Source organism: Prionailurus bengalensis, chromosome B4 (genome assembly GCF_016509475.1).
Source record: "Prionailurus bengalensis isolate Pbe53 chromosome B4, Fcat_Pben_1.1_paternal_pri, whole genome shotgun sequence".
NCBI lineage: Eukaryota > Metazoa > Chordata > Mammalia > Carnivora > Felidae > Prionailurus > Prionailurus bengalensis.
The window spans coordinates 46,311,381-46,330,713 of record NC_057358.1 but is presented as its reverse complement, the minus strand read 5'-3'; the positions used below and the strand labels follow the sequence as shown (position 1 = coordinate 46,330,713).

The window sequence follows — 19,333 nt, the reverse complement described above, 5'->3', positions numbered from 1 at the left end:
TTATGTGATGGAGCCAAATTATGAGGAAAGGATAGACTGAAAAGGACAGAATGGAAAAAGTAGCTCTGGGATGAGGACAGGGAAGATTCTGATTCTTCTCGTGGCTGCCCCACTTCCTTGCTGGTCTCCTTGCTGTCCTGTGGCAATGTGAGTCTTTCACCCAGGTCCTGGCCTTGTCACCCGCGTTGCCCTGTGGTACAGCTTCCTGATATCATCCCCGGGCCCCAGAGGGGGAAGTGTGAGGACAGATGCAGTGACTTAAATTAGCATAGCCTGGGAGCTTGGAGTGAAGAGTGTTGCTGCTGCCACTGCTCCTTCTTCCTCTGCCCCTGGCCTCTCCCTTTATTTTTCACCTGGTAGAGTAACATGCCCCAGAGGGGACTCCTGGGTACCAAGGGACTGGCAGAGAAGTGGAAGGCATTGTCTTGGAGCAAACCTTGGAAATACCCCACCACAAGAGAAATGATCGTGCTGTTTGTGGACCCATTGCCCAGGAGTTATCCATTTTAATTTGTGTGTTGTAGGATGTAAGCTGTAATTCTGTGACATGATTGCTTAAAGAGCAAATCATTCCTGGTACTGTCCTGTTAAAGCACCTTGTGAAGGCCTGAGGTGCATTGACCGTGATATCATATTCTTACTGAAATAGTCTTTAGACGTTAAGTGATCACAGGATTCCTCCTTTTACAGGTGAGGAAAAAAAAAAACAACAAGCTTGGGGATGTCAAGTGACTGTTGCTGTGACATTTTAGTGTCTTTGTAGAGGAGCTGAAATTAGGAACAAGGTCTCCTGAATCATCTCTGGAGACTTATCCTGGTCCACAGTTGTTGTTTTTGAAACCAATGCATCATAAGACCTTACTTGTTTCTAAATTCCTAGATTTGCTTTGGTGTCAAGGGGCAAAGAAAAGGAGTAGGCTTAGGATGGAGGTTGATTGGCACAGAAAGAAGCCTGTCGTGGTTTTTTTTTTTTTTTTTTTTTTGATTGTAGAGTTACGTAGCTCTGGCTTTTACTGTTAGTGGAGCTGAGCAAGGGGCCTGCAGCTACCCCTGGGCCTGGCTGGTGTCCCGTTTTTGAGGCCCCAGAGTTATTTTTAGCCTCAGGGCCTTGGAAGCAGGTGTGGTCCAGGCTTGAAGGCCACGCCTGGAATGTGTTCAAGTCTTGTTGTGCGTGTCTATTTAGGAGCTCAGAATAGTGAGGAGGCCGCTGTATATACTTTGTTGAAAGATTTGTGCTTTTCCAGTAAGAGGAATGAAAGTCCTCTTGCAGGCTTATTTTGGAAACTTTATAAATTGAAATACATTTTAAGAGTGTTAGGGAATATATTCATTTAAAAGAGAAAACCATCTATGAATTCTTTGTGTAAAGAAGAAAGCTTTTGTATTAAGAATCATACCCCAACGGACCTACTGAACCTCCAGGTTTATAGTCATAAGTGTGTGATTTAAAATTCAATTTCTTGTCTCTCCCTGCCCCCCAACATTATTGTTATTGAAAATAATTCTTTGTAAGTTCTTCTGTGAAGTAGAAATCCAGCTTTTATCTGGAGGGTAAACATCAATTTTCCTTTATTGTATTGTTAATCCTATACCTTGTTCTAGCCCAAAGTTTTCTTAACAGTCCTGGTAGGAGGAATGCAGGCAGGATGGCGACAGCCACTTTAGGCTCCGAAGTGTATGTCGTGCCCTTTTTCTAAGACGTTTTTGTACCTTACAAGATTATAGAAAGGAAAAAATAGTACCTTTTGAATGTATCCGTCATGTGCTCATGTGTGTATGTGGGTGTTTGAGGTTCTGCTTTACTTTACTGTTTTGTAACTTGCTTTTATTCTCTTAATGGGTCATGACCATCCTTCATTGTCAAGAAGTATGCTTTCACACCATCATTTAAAAATGTTGCATGATACTGTGTTGCAGGATTCAGTGTGACTTGTAGGTTATTTAGTCTCCTTTTGCTGCGCATGCAGACCTTTTCCATTATTTTTCACGTGTCTTTAAATTTTTTTTTAATGTTTATTTATTTATTTATTTATTTATTTATTTATTTATTAAAAAAAATTTTTTTTCAACGTTTATTTATTTTTGGGACAGAGAGAGACAGAGCATGAACGGGGGAGGGGCAGAGAGAGAGGGAGACACAGAATCGGAAACAGGCTCCAGGCTCTGAGCCATCAGCCCAGAGCCCGACGCGGGGCTCGAACTCACGTGACCTGGCTGAAGTCGGACGCTTAACCGACTGCACCACCCAGGCGCCCCAATGTTTATTTATTTTTGAGAGAGACAGAGACAGAATGAGATTGGGTTGGGGCAGAGAGAGAGGGAGGCACAGAATCCGAAGCAGGCTCCAGGCTCCGAGCTGTCAGCACAGAGCCCGACTCGGGGCTCGAACTCATGAGCTGTGAGATCATGACCTGAGCTGAAGTTGCAGGCTCAACCTGCTGAGCCACCCAGGCGCCCCTCACATGTCTTTTAACTGAAAGGTGAAGCAGTTTCTCATTTGTCACTTTGAAAAGATCCGTGTAAGCCATTTTGAAAGTATCTTCAGGAGAATAGTTTGGCTTTGTGGTTTTACTTATTTTAATATCAAAAGACTTAAAGTAGATAAAATTACAAAATATACTGTGATAAACTTGGGCTTAATTAGAAGTGGTGGAAGGTTTGGTGTTGATGATTCCCAATTGTTTTCCATTGCTTGTTCCCGGAGCCTTCTGATCTTCTTTGGAAAAATTAAATTATACCCTCTCTTTACCAGACTATATCCCACATTGTCCAGATGTTTACCCTGGTTGTAATATCATTAGTAATTTCACTCTTTGTCAGGAAAGTACACCTTATCTTTCATGTAGTGGCATTTTGTTGTTTTGGGGGTGAAGTGGACTAAAGATGGTGCACGGATAAAGATGATAAGCTTACATTAGTCTTACCAACCCCTTGAACACAGTAACCTAACTGACAGAGTCGTTGTGGTTAAGTATTTGATATACTTTTTAGCAAGGGGAGCTCCATGAAAGCATTTAAAATTTTTTTAATTTAAAGATCCGTTAAACTGCTTCCTTGCTGTTTAGATCTATTCAAGCACACATCTTGTTTAACATGTCTTTGATCTTTTGCTACCTTCTGTGCTGTAAAATCAAGATTTCATTATTAGGTACATTTGTGGAGTTGGAAGAATTATATTGATATTAGTAGTAATCTTTCTTGTTACAATTTTTTTCATTTCATACAGCACTTTTTATTCTTTTGCCAAGGAACGCTTCTCCCTTTGTAGTTTTAGTAAGAAACTACTGAACTTATGTATGTGTGTGTGTGTGTGTGTGTGTGTGTGTGTGTGTGTGTGTATTTCACAGTAAAGTATTCGAGTGGCTGGAAATACTTCATTCCTAATAGACCTAACCATTTTACTGAAGAAGGACGGAGCACCTACCGCATGATTAACTAGCACTTGCCCAGTTCAGTGTTACCTTGGGCAGCACTGTATTGATTGGCCTCAAGTCTTCGACAGAGAGAGCTGCAGCCTTCCCAGGATCCACCTAGCTCTCTCACCTCCTCATGGCTTGTACTTAACCATCAGAGTAAGACCTTTTCTGACTACTCTGTTTGAAATTGCAACTACCCAACTGAACTCTCCTTCCTCCCCTGGTTTGTTTTTTCTCCATAGCACTTGTGTTGTTGCTGTTTGTTACTGTCTCTGGCATTGCATTAGAAACTCCAGCAGAACAGGAGTTTTCACCCAGCACATTTTTGCTGCGTTTCTCCAGCAGTGCCTAGCACTTACTAGGTGCCCAACAACTGTTTGTCACATGACTGAATGAGTTACAGTAGGCCTGACAGGTGCTCAAGAAAACCAAGATGTACACATTAGTGTCCTTATCTGACCTCTGTTTGGTTTGATCTGACTCTTTCCACTCCTGCCTCCAGTCCACCTTTATTGCAAATAACCTTTCCAACACATCTTTTCCTTGAGTCTCAGATTAAACCAACCACAGACCACATTTTCTCTCGCCCAGAGACTTCATGTAAGGATCCTTCTATTCCCATTCCCTCAAGACCACCTCATATCCAGGCCCCTCTTCAGGGCAGAGGGAGGGTAGAGTCCTTAGTTTTTAGGCAAGGTGCCTGGAGAAAGCATTATATGTTAGAGGGAGCCGTGGGTACAAGGAGTGTGTCTGGAATAGGTACATGGAGTGGTGGAAGGAGGGGAGGTGGTGGAAGGAGGGGAGGTGGAGGAGAGCTCCGAAGGATCAGGGAATGGGAAGCTAGTGAGACAGACAGGTGAGCACAAACAGGAAGCAGTGCTGAGGAAGGACAGAGGCTCCAGCTGAGCCAGTACCCAGAGTGCAGTGCTCTTCCTGATCAGAAACTGGGTGAAGTCTTCTCTCAGATCTGGACTCTACCTGGGCTGACCTGTGTCTGAAGAAAAGACATTGTATTTAGTCTTTGAAGGATGGCTGTTCTTCCAGCCTTTATCTGTGGGTCCTTGACGTATATATAAACAACCTAAGCCTCCGATAGGAGTGGGTTCTTTCAGTGGTGCTGTAAGTTGTTGAGAGATGCTGGTTTTATGGTGCTAACAAGTGCTGTCTCTACGTCCAATACTGTCTAGACACTTGTGCTTCAAGCTTCAAGCAGTCTGTCCCATTATTGCCCCCACTTGTCAGAACGTGTCCTCTATTTTGGGGTAAGAAAATATGGTCAAGACATTAATAACATGACTGAAAGTACATTAAGCTTATATAGTTGTCATGGCTTTGGTGAGGGTGGTTTTTTGGGTTTTTTATTTTGTTTTGTATTTGTTTTTTAATATAGTTTACCAAATATTGGGCCTCAGAATTTCTGTTAGGGTTTGCCCACAGCATATGAGTCAAAGTTGCTTTAATCAGTGTAGATGGTCAAAGTCTAAGCTGTTCTTGCTTGTTTCCAAACTTCATAACCTGCTTTTTTCCCTTTTGATTTGTTCAGTTTTCCTGTTACTGAAAGTCCATGTTTAAGGCTCTGCCAAAGGCTGTATCTTGTTGCCTATTTCCTCAGTTTTATTGGAGGGAAAAAAAAATTTAAGACCAGCTTGTAGTTTAATAAAAGCAAACTTCTCACCTGATTGTATCCTTTCCATAAATTCTCTGAGAATTTGAACTTGAGCTCAAGCCCAGCCAAATAAAGCCCAGTCACTCTCCTCACTGAACAGGCAGTTCAGGCACCCTAAACCCATAGAATCATCCTTTCCCTGCCGAGAATTTCTTTGTAAAAGGAAGTCTTTCAAATGGAGATGTGCCTTTCTGAGGGTGGCTTCTGTGCTTCATAGGTCCTACCTTTCAGACATGCGGGCATGTTCTTGGAGCCCTCGCCCTTACCTGCTGGCTGTAGGCCTTGATGTGGCCCTTAAGGCATCTGTGCTTGGTGACAGTGGAGCTGTTGCTGTTGGCAGAAAGTAAGCCATGGGCAGGCAGAAGGGGGAAATTGTGTGTAGAAAAGGTTCTCCCCTTTTTTTCTGGTGGGATAGACAAAGTGTCACTGTGACTGACCTGGAAGCCAGGATATTGCTGGGAAGTTGAAAAGAGGAACACCTCCTCTAAGAACAGGAGGGAGATGCTTAATGGAATCATTTAAAAACTACGTTAAACTTAAAAAAATTTTTTTGTTTGGGCACTATGTTTAAGGTTATGTGCAAGTGGTGAAGAAAATCAAAAGAAAAAATTTTCCTTTTAGCTAATTACTCTAGTGGCAAATACTGGTTTTTGTTTAGTTGAGCGGTACATTGTTCTTTTAATTAAAACAGACTCTCACTTGTTCACCTTATCATTAAAACACTGTTAGGCATGGGGCGCCTGGGTGGCTCAGTCAGTTAAGCGTCCGACTTTGGCTCAGGTTATTATCTCACGGTTCGTGGGTTTGAGCCCCGCGTCGGGCTCCGTGCTGACAGCTCAGAGCCTGGAGCGTGCTTCGGATTCTGTGTCTCCCTCTCTCTCTTCCCTTCCCCCACTCATGCTCTGTCTCTCTCAAAAATAAACAAACATTGAAAAAAAATTTAAAACAGGCTTTTGGTTCTCTGACATAACTAATTCAGCAGTAGTGTACTTCATTTCATTGATACTCTTGCAGAGTAGAGTGAATTACAGTAAATAAAACTGCACCAATTTCCATGATAAAATCATAGATAAATTTCCACAGGTAACTAAATAGAATCTAAAACATAAAATAAATTACACAAAAACTTTAAAGTATGAATATTAACAGGGGAAGGTTCTTCTACAACTTCTGTTCATATTAAGTATTGTAAAATATTTGCCAAAATGGGTAAAATGCAAAATAAAGCAAAAGTGGTATTTTTTAAGGGAATTTGCCCATTTTGTTCCCTGATCTGTATAGTCATTTTAAAAAAAATTTTTTTTTCAACGTTTATTTATTTTTTGGGACAGAGAGAGACAGAGCATGAACAGGGGAGGGGCAGAGAGAGAGGGAGACACAGAATTGGAAACAGGCTCCAGGCTCTGAGCCATCAGCCCAGAGCCTGACGCGGGGCTTGAACTCACGGACCGTGAGATCGTGACCTGGCTGAAGTCGGACGCTTAACCGACTGCGCCACCCAGGCGCCCCATATAGTCATTTTTTTATACTAAAATGTTGCCTCAGCCTCTTTCACTTCATAAATAAAGTTTTTTAAAACCTTGATTTCTGGGGGCGCGTGGGTGGCTCAGTGAGTTAAGCGGCCGACTTCGGCTCAGGTCATGATCTCACGGTCCGTGAGTTCGAGCCCCATGTCGGGCTCTGTGCTAACAGCTCAGAGCCTGGAGCCTGTTTCAGATTCTGTGTCTCCCTCTCTCTGACCCTCCCCCGTTCATGCTCTGTCTCTCCCTGTCTCAAAAATAAACAAATGTTAAAAAAAAAAAAATTAAAAAACAAAAACAAAAAAAAACCCCTTGATTTCTGAAAGTGGGATACTTTGCAAATACTTGTTTAGTGGCTCTGGTTAAGGTTACTAGTCTTTGGTATGATAAATACTGGTTTATTCCTTTTTGGAGAAATAGAAAACTTTATTGTATGTATAGAAAAGTATTCTTTCATTGTCTTCTGAAGAGCCTGATGCCACCCAGATTTCCTTGGCGGTAGACTGGGGCACCCCATCAGTCTCCTCAGAAGAGTCTTCCCACTGCTCCAGCTGCCTGTCCCTTCTCCTGAGTGTTGGAGGTAGGCCAGGGCTCCTCACCATAGTCCCCGGGCAGCCAAGAGGGCAGCACAGCTAGAGGGCCCGGAACACCTTTGTCTGGGTCAGTGTGACGAGGATCCGCAGCAGAGACACTGCTCAGGGCCAGTGCTGCCACCCCGGGTCCCTTAGCATTTTTCAGAGGGCTTTACACTGGTGGCTTCTCGACCTTCCACGGTCCCATGGCCACCAGATAGGTGTCCCCTTTCCCAGTAACTTATGGTGCCATCCTGTCTTTGGGTGAGAATAGCCAGAGTCACAACAAGGTGTCCTTTAAGAGATGAGCCTGTACTTCATGAATGTGCACATCACATTTTAAATTTCTCTTAAGTCGGAGTAGTTGTAGAGGATACTGTCTGATTGGGATGCCATAAAACAGTTTGCTGACCTTTCAAGCATGCTATTAAGAATTACCCTTCAGCTTTTGGGTCCTCAGGTAAAACCCCTGATTGAATAGGTGTGATGTTGGGGGAAAGGGGGAGTTGTCTTTTAAGGTGAAGTATTCCTGTGTTTTAAAACATTTTTTTTTATTAAAAATTTTTTTGTTAATGTTTATTCATTTTTTGAGACCCAGAGACAGTGAAGTGGGGGAGGGACAGAGAGAGAAGGAGACACAGAATCTGAAACAGGCTCCAGGCTCTGAGCTGTCAGCACAGAGCCCTACAAGGGGCTTGCACCCATGGACTGTGAGATCATGACCTGAGCCAAAGTTGGATGTTCAACTGACCGAACCACCCAGGCGCCCCTCTCTGTGCATGATTTCCAAAAGTGCACGTATGGAAGATACATAGATTATATCACATTCTAATTAAATATGAGAAAAAAAAATTGTAGTATTTAAGTGAAGGAAAAAAGCAGGGTGCATAATAAGTGTATATACTACGTAACCGGTTGAACAAAGGGAAGGAATATATATTTGTGTCTTATTCTGTATTCATTAAAAAAAAAAAAATCTTTGGAAGAAATCAGAAGAAACTATTGACCATGGTATCCAGTAAAGGGCAAGGGGGAGACCTGGGCAGATGGACAAGGGTAGGAGAAGGATTTTCAGTGTATTTATGTTTTTCATGTATTTGTTGGGGTTTCAGTATCATGGCAATTTTTAGTAGTTTTGTTGAAGAGTAACAAACATAAAACAAACTGTACATATTCATAGTATGTATACATTTTATACCTTTTTTTGAACCTTGTGAATATGTTACCTATTAAAAATGGAAAGAAAATAGTTAAAACTTTAAAAATTAAACGTTTAGGGGCGCCTGGGTGGCGCAGTCGGTTGGGCGTCCGACTTCAGCCAGGTCACGATCTCGCGGTCCGTGAGTTCGAGCCCCGCGTCAGGCTCTGGGCTGATGGCTCAGAGCCTGGGGCCTGTTTCCGATTCTGTGTCTACCTCTCTCTCTGCCCCTCCCCCGTTCATGCTCTGTCTGTCTCCCAAAAATAAATAAATGTTGAAAAAAAAATTAAAAAAAAAAATTAAACGTTTAAATAAATCAACAAATAGCAAAGCTGGCCTGTCCTAGGTTTTGTTATATGCACTTGGGCCCTTACAGTTCAATTCTGAGAATGTTTATTCCTTTTAACTTCTTGTAGAAATTTTGGGTAAGATTAGCTTGTGGTTTTGCCAACAATAAAATATTCTCTTGTCATCTTTTAAATCCTACCTGATGCAGAAGGTTTCAAAAACAAAACTGTCACAAACATGTTCCCGATCTCAAGGTACTGACATTCTTCAGAATGAACAGTGAATGCCCAGAAATTTCTAAATTAGGGTTGCAGCCTAGGACAAGGACCTGGCCAAAATTCTCTCACTGTAAATAAACAAGGTTTAAGGCAATTGTTCCCCCACCTCCCATGCCCCCTCGGTAGGGCTCTGCCTGTCACATAAATCTGTTTGGAACTACAGAAAATCAGACCTTGGTCATAAAGGTGTGACAGGAGAGCTCCAGCTGGCCTGCGTACAACATGAAAGGATGTGACTTCATCCTCATTTCACATTCAGTGCTTTGCTTCAATTACATCCTCATATTAGGGTCACTTGGCCCAGACCTTTTCTTGGTCAGGGCAAGGGTCTTTCTGCTTCTGGAACTCCTGATTCTGGTTCTCTAGGTAAGGATGTGCCCTACTGTTTGCTGTAGTCGATCTTTGGTTTCAGTGATTTGGGCTCAGGAGATTAGGCTGAAGGGAAGCAAAGATGAGAACTTTCTCATTCAACTTTTGCATGTTTGCTGTCTTCTCCCTCCCTTTGTCCCTTGATCTGCTAACCCAGATAACTGCTTTGTTCCATCCGGATTTTATCATTGAGAGGAGCCAATCAGACTTGGATACTCAGTGCCATGGTTGGAATCAACTTGCTCTTGTTCTCAGATTTCCACTTTCTGTGCCACCTGGGCACCTCCGTGGACAAGTCGAGCCATTCTTTCTCAGTCCAGTTTCATTATGGGAGCAGGTGCTTAGGGAAAACAGCGTAACCCAGTAGTAGGAGCCCTGGTTTGGGAATCAGATAATCCGAGTACAGGACCTTACACTGCTGTGAACTATGTCACCCAGTAGTTAGGATTTGATTCAATGCTGTATCCTTGGCAGGGGCTTTGCCAAAGTACATTCATTGATTGACTGGGACAGATTCTCTGCTCTGGTTTCTTCAGTTGAAGATAGAGATGATTTTTATACCTCATTGCCAGTAAGCTATACTAAAAATAAATACATTAAAATAAGACAAAAGATGGACAAATAATGTATTCTATATGGAGCTGATTTGTAAGGTGCGGGGGCAGAAATGGTTTCTCAGGAGCCTTCTAACCCCCTGTGTGTCTGGCTCTGAGGGAAAGAGTGCAGCTTGGTTGAAGCTCAGCCATATAGGAGGGTGGAGTTGCTTCTGTGTTTATCGGCTAAATGACATCTTTGAGATTCCAGGTGCAAGGCAGCTCTGTCCACCGTTGGCATCTTTAAGGTATTTTTCCTCCTTTCTCTTTATGATGAGTAGTTGCATTTTTTTTTTTTTTTAACTTCTTAGAGTGTAAGCAGGGGAGAGGGGTAGAGGGAGGGGGAGAGAGAGAGGGAGAATCCCAAGCAGACTCCACACTCAACCCAGAGCCCAGCATGGGGCTTGAGCCCACGACCTTGGGATCATGACCTGAGATGAATTCAAGAGTTCGATGCTCAACCAGCTGAGCCACCCAGGTGCCTGGGTAGTTGCATGTTTACTTACTGTAAATAACTTTGATAATTTTATCCTCCAAACAGACTTTGTGAAGAGATAAGGCCTATGTTACATCTACACTTCATAGATGAGGAAACTGTGGTTCAGAGAAGTTATATAATTTTCCAAAGTTAAGTAACAAGTAAATGGCATGGCCACTTCTCTTTGTATTCTCCGTGCTTCAGTTTCTAATCTGTAAGTCTGAAATTAGGAATAGGACCCAGTGATGTTTGAGGGTTTTACCATCCTGATCAGAACTCAGTTAATCAAATACTTATTCAGTGTCTTAAATCATTTGTGGAGGATTTTACTTTCTTATAACAGTGTGAATTGAGTATCTTATGTACAAAGCACTATGGAGGCAGGACATGTAATACAAAGTCTTTACCATCAAATAGTTTACCCTGCAGAAGGTGAATGCCAGCAGTGGATATCTGGTGTTATGTAGTGAGAGGATTTCCAGTGAGCAGAGATGGACCAGGGAGCTAGGAGTCTGAGAATATTGGTCAGGGCCAAGCTGTGGGCACAAAAATCCCAACTGGTATCAGTTAGGAAGTGGCCAATTAGGGCACTTGGGTGGCTCGGTCGGTTGAACGTCCAAATCTTGATTTTGGCTCAGGTTGTCATCTCAGGGTCATGGGATGAAGCCCTGTGTCAGACTCTGTGCTGAGCGTGGAGCCTGCTTAAGATTCTCTTTCTCCCCCTCTGCGCTCTCCCATGCTTGTGTTCTCTCTCTCAAATACAAATAAAATTATATATATACATATATATGTATATGTATGTATATATATATGTATGTATACATATATATATGTATATACGTATGTATATGTATATGTAAATATAAAGGAAGTGGTCGATTATAGGAGTTTGGCAAGAATAGGGACACCCTGGTTCTAGTAGTCAGGGTTCTGTATGTCTGCTGTATGGTTGCTGACCTAGAGTCCCAGGTTGGGATGTGAGATTTTCTAAGGCTGCGAGTCAGTGATTCTCTTAAGAATGAGGCACCAGAAGATGAGGGGTAAGTCTGTGAAGGATCAGAGAGCTGAGGGATGGAACAACCAGGGCCAAAATAGCTGTGGGACTATCTCAGTTGGAGCTGGGTACATCACAGTCCCCCAGCAATTAGCTCAGCAGTTGGTATGACAAGAATATCAGCCATTCTTGTCCCTTCCTTTCCTTAAAAGGCAGCTGAAATTTATGAAAGGTTTTCCCAGGGCAATTCAAAGGGGCTGCTGTTGTGCCCTGGTGTGTGTGTGTGTGTGCGCGCGTTCACATGTGTACACACACTCCTACCGTCACAGAGGTTCTGAAGCCTTCAGAAAAGATGTGTCCTGATAGTATGGGCTTGCTCACCTGGTCATAGGCTGTTCTTTGTGCTCTTTTCAGGAAATAAGCAAATAAAACCCATTTGGAAAAAATACTACTTCAAGCATCTTTTTATAGCTCTTTCAATCTCATGCTACAGGCGTGTAGTTCTGGGCCTCGGGTCATTATAATTCATGACTGTGTCTTCTTTTATCTTCTTTGGGTTTTTATATTTTGATGTAAAAGTGAATTACCATCAGTGGGATTTTCCGGAGCCATTCCTGTTTGTCCTTTTTGTTTGTTCAAATGAAACAGTGCATCAAGTATGGAATTAGATTAATGGAGTAAATATTATGAATCATACGCTGTCTCTAATCTGATTCTCTTTCTTTTTTTTGACCCCATGTTTTGTTTTCTGTCTCTGTCTTCGTGTAGGATTTTCAGTCCAGCGTAAAGCTGTTGGAGCGAGGAGCAAAGGTAAAGAATGATGTAATGCGCTGGCTGCCCCAAAGCATCTTTTGTTGTGGAATGGTTATTCCAGTCATCTCTTTATGAATCAAATGTGAGGGGCTGCTTTGTGGAAGGAGTCCTTTGCAAGAGCACATCAACGGGGAAAGAGAAAGGGACATTCACTTGGAGGGCTCTTGCTGAAAATGGGTTTAACTCTCCTTTTGCCAGTCACCACCAGCCTGACCTCATACATTTTTAGTACAATGGAGTGGCTGAGCCTTTGAGCACACCACCATTACATCATCGTGGCAAATTAAAGAAGGAGGTGGGAAAAGAAGACTTATTGTTGTCATGGCCCATGAGATGATTGGAACTCAAATTGTTACTGAGAGGTTGGTGGCTCTGCTGGAAAGTGGAACGGAAAAAGTGCTGCTAATTGATAGCCGGCCATTTGTGGAATACAATACATCCCACATTTTGGAAGCCATTAATATCAACTGCTCCAAGCTTATGAAGCGAAGGTTGCAACAGGACAAAGTGTTAATTACAGAGCTCATCCAGCATTCAGCAAAACATAAGGTAAATGTTTGCTTTTTTCCTTTTTTAAAATAGACACCCTGAATGAGGAATAATTGCAAAACGAAGTCTCATTTTTAGGGGAAAAAGTAATTTGAGCGAGTTTTGGTTGCTTTTTAAACTTTGGTACCTAAGGGATACCTCCAAGTAATTTACTAACCACGCTGTCACATTTCAGAATATCTCTAAACTATACAGAAAGGGTAACTTATTTTAATTTGGTCAAATGCTGTGTTTTCCTATTAATGGTTTGCTAAACTTTTAAAAAAATTAAATACTAATAAATAGTTATAGTTAATACACAATATTATTAGTAACAATACACAAAATTTATAATATGTGTATCAGAAGTTACTAAATTAATACATTATTTTGTATTATCTACAAATTTACTGAAAGGAGATCATTCTGTAAGAGTGCTCGGGAGGAAAGTGGAAACTAATTGTATTAGAAGTGCTGTTTATTTGTGGGAAGGGAAGACACCATTGTTCAAGATTTAGGGATGTTATCTTCGAGGAAGGTATTTCTGGGATACCAAAATGTCGTCCTCATGGTAGGTAAAGCTGTTTCTTTTCTTCAGGAATGAAAATGAGTTCATGTTTTAATTTTACTAAACAACTGATTTATTTGTTTTGTAGAAACGTTTTTAAATGTTTCTTTAGTTCAAGGGTTGTTAATGGTTATTTTACATACTGTTTTATGAGTTTTAGCCTTTTACAGTGTTAAGGATTTTAAACCAAGGCCTTTGGAGCACACCTAACATCAATTTTGCCTTTTAAAAGTTGATTTTTACAAGTATCTTACCATTTGTATGCTAGGTTTATCCAGAAAATTGCGTCTCATTTTTATTCAGATTATTAATTGAAAGCGGGAGACAGTTATCTGCTTCAGCACCAGAGGATTGTGGGAGCTGCCTTCCTAACAGCCTCACGTTTGCATTGCAGGTTGATATTGATTGCAGTCAGAAGGTTGTGGTTTATGATCAAAGCTCCCAAGATGTTGCCTCTCTGTCTTCAGACTGTTTTCTCACTGTACTTCTGGGTAAACTGGAGAAGAGCTTCAGCTCCGTTCACCTGCTCGCAGGTAAGGTTTGTGGCAGAAGTGAAAGGACTTCGAATCTCACCGAGCCCTACCAGTGAGCAGTACTTGGCAGTGAGCTCAGCGTAAGATAGGTCATCACAACTGGGAATGTATTGGGCAAACTGATTTATTTATAGCTTCCGGTTGACATAACTATTCTGTTTAACTTGAATATTGTCATTCTTCCACATTAGTGGCATACACATCAGTGTATTTTTTTACTTCGCTCAAATGCCTCTTCATTTGGTATTTATGAGCTAGAAATGTCACATAGACAGGTGTGCTGCTTTTAGCCGGGGGATTTTTCCATTCACCTGGGATCTAAAAACATGAAATGCTCTACCTCTCAGCTCCTCTTCTTAGTTCCCGCCCCCTGTGGCAAGAAGCAGAGGAGTTTCACAGGGTTGAACTCTTATTAAACATTTACAGTTAAAGTGGACTCCAGCAATGAGCTCACCATTCTTGGGCATTATGAACAATGGGAGGAGAATGTAGACTATTTATTCTAATAATTAGGGGGACAATTTAAAAACTCATTTACTTTCATATTTTTCTTTCGTTTTTACAACTGGAAAAGGTCTCAGTTTGCAAATACTAAGCTTATGGTTTTATGAAATACATGAGAAGAACTAAGTATTTTATGTCTGTCTTGAAGGGGGGTGTGGTGTGAGAGTTCCATCTCACTGATTCTACAGCAGAGTGCTCATACCAAAGCCCTGTCACTCACACTGGCTCAGAGCAGGGGATACAGTTTGACCGTGCACAGTGACCTTGAACACACAGCTGCTGTGGCCCGCAGATTGTGCCACAGTGAAAGGCAAGATTGCTTTTAAAAATGTGACCTAACTGGGGCGCCTGGGTGGCGCAGTCGGTTGGGCGTCCGGCTTCAGCCAGGTCACGATCTCGCCGTCTGCGAGTTCGAGCCCCACGTCGGGCTCTGGGCTGATGGCTCAGAGCCTGGAGCCTGTTTCTGATTCTGTGTCTCCCTCTCTCTCTGCCCCTCCCCCGTTCATGCTCTGTCTCTCTCTGTCCCAAAAATAAATAAACTTTGAAAAAAAAAAAATTAAAAAAAAAAAATGTGACCTAAGAAAATAAAATATGGTAGATATTATCATTTTCACATCTTGAGTCTTTTGTTGCAAGGAGGATACCATGAACTTGTTGGCAGTTGATTGTTGGAAGTGTAAACATTTCAGTTTCCAGAGAAAAGGATGAATCCATTGTCGGTGTGTTAACACTTAAACTCTGAAGCCTTAGATGAGATTTCCATGTCTCCAGTTCTCTCTCCTCAGCTCTTGCTTCAGGTCTCAAAAAGCAGGCATAGATTATCCATTGTCATACCCTTTGCTTATGCTGTGATTCTGCCTGATCTTTCCGTTGGTTTCCTTACGTGAGGTCAGTGTGTCTTAGAATGCAGTTTTCAGAATTCCGTGGCTGAGAATTATGTTAGGTTCTATCTCTTGTTGCTGGGTGCATTGTTTTACTGGGATATAACTGTGGTAAATATGACAGCTGTTATTGGAGTTCCATTAAACTCATCTGGTGAGTTTAGGAACTCCTTTCATGCTTCTTGTAGGCACTCTGAGGACTTTACCTTGGAATCCTACTAATGGGATCAGGGTTATTCTTTAAAGAGGGTACACCAACTGTGTGCCTCACTCTTGTTTGAGATGCTTTCCCTATGGAGGGACTCTGACTTGACAGCGTGGCCAGATGGACACTCCTGTGGAGGAGTGAGCTCATACTGAGTTTCTAGCACAGGTGTTTCAGTTCCTTAAATACCCTTTCTCCCCTTTACCAAAGAACACTCCTTAGTTACCTGGGAAGGTTATCAGTTGTGTGTTGGTGTGGGAGGAGCACTCCTTGGGCAAGGGAGAAAAAGGACTCAGTGCGATCGGCTAGATCAGCCCTACGGACATGTGGAATGACACATTGGATCAGAACACCTTGACATCCCCATATCATACATGAAATGCTGCCTGGGTCTCAATGAGAGTCCATCCAGGCAGCACCAAGAACCACACTGAATGTATTGCTGACACCATATCCCCATCCACACCCCAGAATCCTGTGTATCTTTTAGTTCAGGAGGTGGCTTCAGGGACTGAATTGCCTTGTTTGGGAGTGAGCAGCCAGATCTCTTATGAAACCTAAGAGAAGGTTCTCAATGGTTGAAAGCCTCCAGCTGTCCAAAAGCCTCTGACCAATTGGAAATTCCCTTGGTTAGTGACAGGAGTGGACAGAAAAGTGGCAGAAGTGGAAGAAAATGCTTGGGAAGGTATGGCCATCAGTTGTTGGCAGCCCGTTGTGTTGCCAACATCTAGCTGCTCATAGGATGTTCCAGGGATGTGGGTTGGAAGGACATAATGACAGGTGTTTCTTAAATATCTTGCCTAACTGGAAAAGCACACAAGCTTCTCACAGGTGCTACAGAAAATGACATGGTAGGTGGAGACAGTTTTCACTACAAACTGCCCCTGTTGCTTCCAGCAGTTGGAGACAGTTTCAACCTCATGTGGATGTGGTAATAGAAAGATGCAGTGGTTTCTCCATCATTCTAGAGCTTTTAGCTACTCTGAGATATTCAGGAAGCAAGCATCAGATGTGAGATGCTTTAAAGAAATGTGGCCTGAATTCCATTCATATTCTCAGAGAGGGCTAGCTACCTTGCCTGGGAAAAAATTACTTTGGAGAAGGGGAACAAAAAGACATCCCCACAGAACTGATAGATGAAGCATTTTTATGTGCTCTCTCCCTCCAATAAGAGGAGACCCAAACTTACCAAGAGGACCTAGTTATATAGACACAAAGAAGTGCAGGATTACTGAAGGAAATGCGGATTGGGTTTGGGGAAGCTATACTGGCATGGGCTTAATTCCTTAATATGGAACAGGTCCTGTTTGGGGACGGGGCTAGACTATTAAACTTGTTTCTGCCAGGTGAAAGGGGTTCTTGGGCAGCTGATTATCAGGGAGACCATTTTGCCAACGCTTCTAGTCCTGAAACTTGGAACCTGGTTCTTCAGTGAACTCTACCTGTATTGGCCACATCTGCAGGCCTCCTCGGCCAGGGACCTTGACCAGCTTTCCCTTCTTCTGAGAAGCCCAGTCGGTACTGTCAACAAAATGATTCATTTGATAACCATATGCTATCCTGTCTTAAATCTTCCATTATTATCTTAAAATCTTATTTAAACCTTATGTTATCCTTTATCTTTTTCATTTATTAGCTTAACTCCCCTGCTGAATTCTTTTTCAAGCTGAGGACTATGTCTTTTTCATCTTTGTGTTCTCCAGGAGGCCCAGCACTTCTTAAGTTTTCAGTAAATATTTGTTATCTAAATTAGCTTACATGTAGGTTTGTATCATTTCTGTTTCACGTGATTCATTTTATTAGTGTAGAATATCAGTGATTCTATTAAATAGTCATGAGACAATATGAAGTGTAGTGAAAACTTGAGATTGTTTTGAAATAAATGATTTACAAAGTATATTTGTTCAGAGCAAACATACAGCTGTTACAGAAAAGTAATATGAAAGTGTTTTCATCTATTTAAGTAGATTTAAATACGATTTTAAGAGTTAATAAAAATACCGAGATGAGCCAGTGCTAATTTTATGTCATCCTTAAATACTGAACTTTAATAAAAAGCTAATAGCTCTGGAGACCTAGCTCCACTCATAGGAAGATACAAGTCCTTGAGTCTGTATGAGCTGAGAATGGTTGTGATAATTTCTACATATTCTTTAAAAAAAATTTTTTTTTAATGTTTTATTTATTTTTGAGACAGAGACAGAGCATGAGCAGGGGAGGGGCAGAGAGAGAGGGAGACACAGAATCTGAAGCAGGATCCAGGCTCCGAGCTGTCAGCACAGAGCCTGACGCAGGGCTCGAACTCACAGACTGCGAGATCATGACCTGAGCTGAGGTCGGACTCTTAACCGACTGAGCCACCCAGGCACCCCAATTTCTATATATTCTTAACGGTAAATATAAACTGATCTATTTAGCCATTGGGAAGTCTCCCAGTAACCAAGCCAAGTCAAACCATAGCACTGTTTTACCCTCAGAGTAGTAAAGAATTTGATTATCAGGAGCAGCCTCATCTTAGCAAGAAAGAGTGAATTTGGGTCCCTTTGGGAAGTTCTCCATCATCATTGGATAGATGGTGACAAAACCATCTTTTCCTTTTTTTTTTTTAATTTTGAAGTCAGTTATTAAATAAGCACAGTTTAAAAATACATGTATCCTCCCACAACCATTTGTAAAAATAAGACTTAAGAATTTGAGTTAATAGGGTGACAGAATGGGTGACATAAACGTTTGTTTCACAAAAATGACTATAACTGGGGATTCTCGTTGGGAGGATTTATATGGAATAACACGTATGAAATCTTCGATATCAGTCTTTTTAAAAAACTGTTATCATTATGAGTTAGAAAACAAATAATCAAGTTTTTGGTCTTGGTAGGTAATGTTCAGAAAACTCGTTTTCTTTAAAAAATATTGGGGTTGCCTGCATGGCTCAGTCTGTTAAGCGATGACTCTTGGTTTCGGCTCAGGTCATGGTCTCATGGTTCATGAGTTTGAGCCCCTTGTCGGGCTGACAGCACAGGGCCTGCTTGGGATTCTCTGTCTCTACGTTTCTCTCTCTCTCTGCCCCTCCCCAGCTCGTGCTCTCTGTCTCTCACAAAATAAACTTAAAAATAAAAAATAATCTTGTGTCTTGGCCTTTACTTATTCACTGTGTATCACTTTATTCTACTTGATTTTTGTCTATTATATTTCTGAAGGTGCCAGACTGAACATAAATATAGAAGGAAAAAAGGAAAAATACTGAATTTGGACTTTCATTTCTTGGTAACATAGGGAAAAGAGAATAAATGGGTCATTAGTACAAATAAAGATCAGCCTACAGATGAGAAATACGGTTCTGTTATTTCCTTCTCTTTCTTCTGTGTTGTAATTCTGAGTAAAAGCAAAAGGGGCCCATGACAGTTGATTAATTCTGCATCACTCCTTCCTGTCCTGTGATGAGGCACAGGATAACCAGCCCTACAGCAAAACACCATGAAGGAGTCATGGACTTCAGCCCTTTCATTTACAAATGAGGAAAGTAACAGAGCCTTGAGTGGGTCTCCCAAGCTCTCACTCTCACTATGTTCCCCAGGCCCATATCTGCAATAATTCCAGAGTCTTCTGGAATTTCATCAGGAGGCTGAACTGAATCAGGGGCTCCCATTTCAGATCAGCCTTATCTTGAAAGGCTCTTTTATTGGTAGCTCTTCCTCAGACTCTTTGTGGATTTCAGAGTCCTATTCTTATTCACATTTTATGGAATGAAGCAATGTATACAAATATACTCTATATACAAATTTTTAAAGCATTACATTATTTTAGCAGGGGGATCATCAAAAGTGTAACTACTCTGTTTTGTGCTGAAGTATATATAGCTTGAATAATGGTAGAAGATACCATTTATTAGGCATTTACTGTTAGGGACAATGTTAGTAAAGTGCTAA

General features: G+C 41.7%; 1 protein-coding gene across 7 annotated transcripts in view; it reads left to right on the top strand.

Moving 5' to 3' along the window:
- Nucleotides 1-19,333, top strand: part of DUSP16 (dual specificity phosphatase 16) — a 91,634-nt gene that overhangs the window by 33,803 nt on the left and 38,498 nt on the right. For 6 of the 7 annotated variants that reach the window (XM_043563256.1, XM_043563257.1, XM_043563255.1 and 3 more), the window contains 2 exons: nucleotides 12,141-12,734; nucleotides 13,676-13,814. In XM_043563256.1, coding sequence (XP_043419191.1) covers nucleotides 12,507-12,734; nucleotides 13,676-13,814 — 367 coding nt within the window. In that variant the 5' untranslated portion in view covers nucleotides 12,141-12,506. The remainder of the gene's footprint in view (nucleotides 1-12,140; nucleotides 12,735-13,675; nucleotides 13,815-19,333) is intronic. The other variant, XM_043563261.1, reaches the window with a different exon arrangement.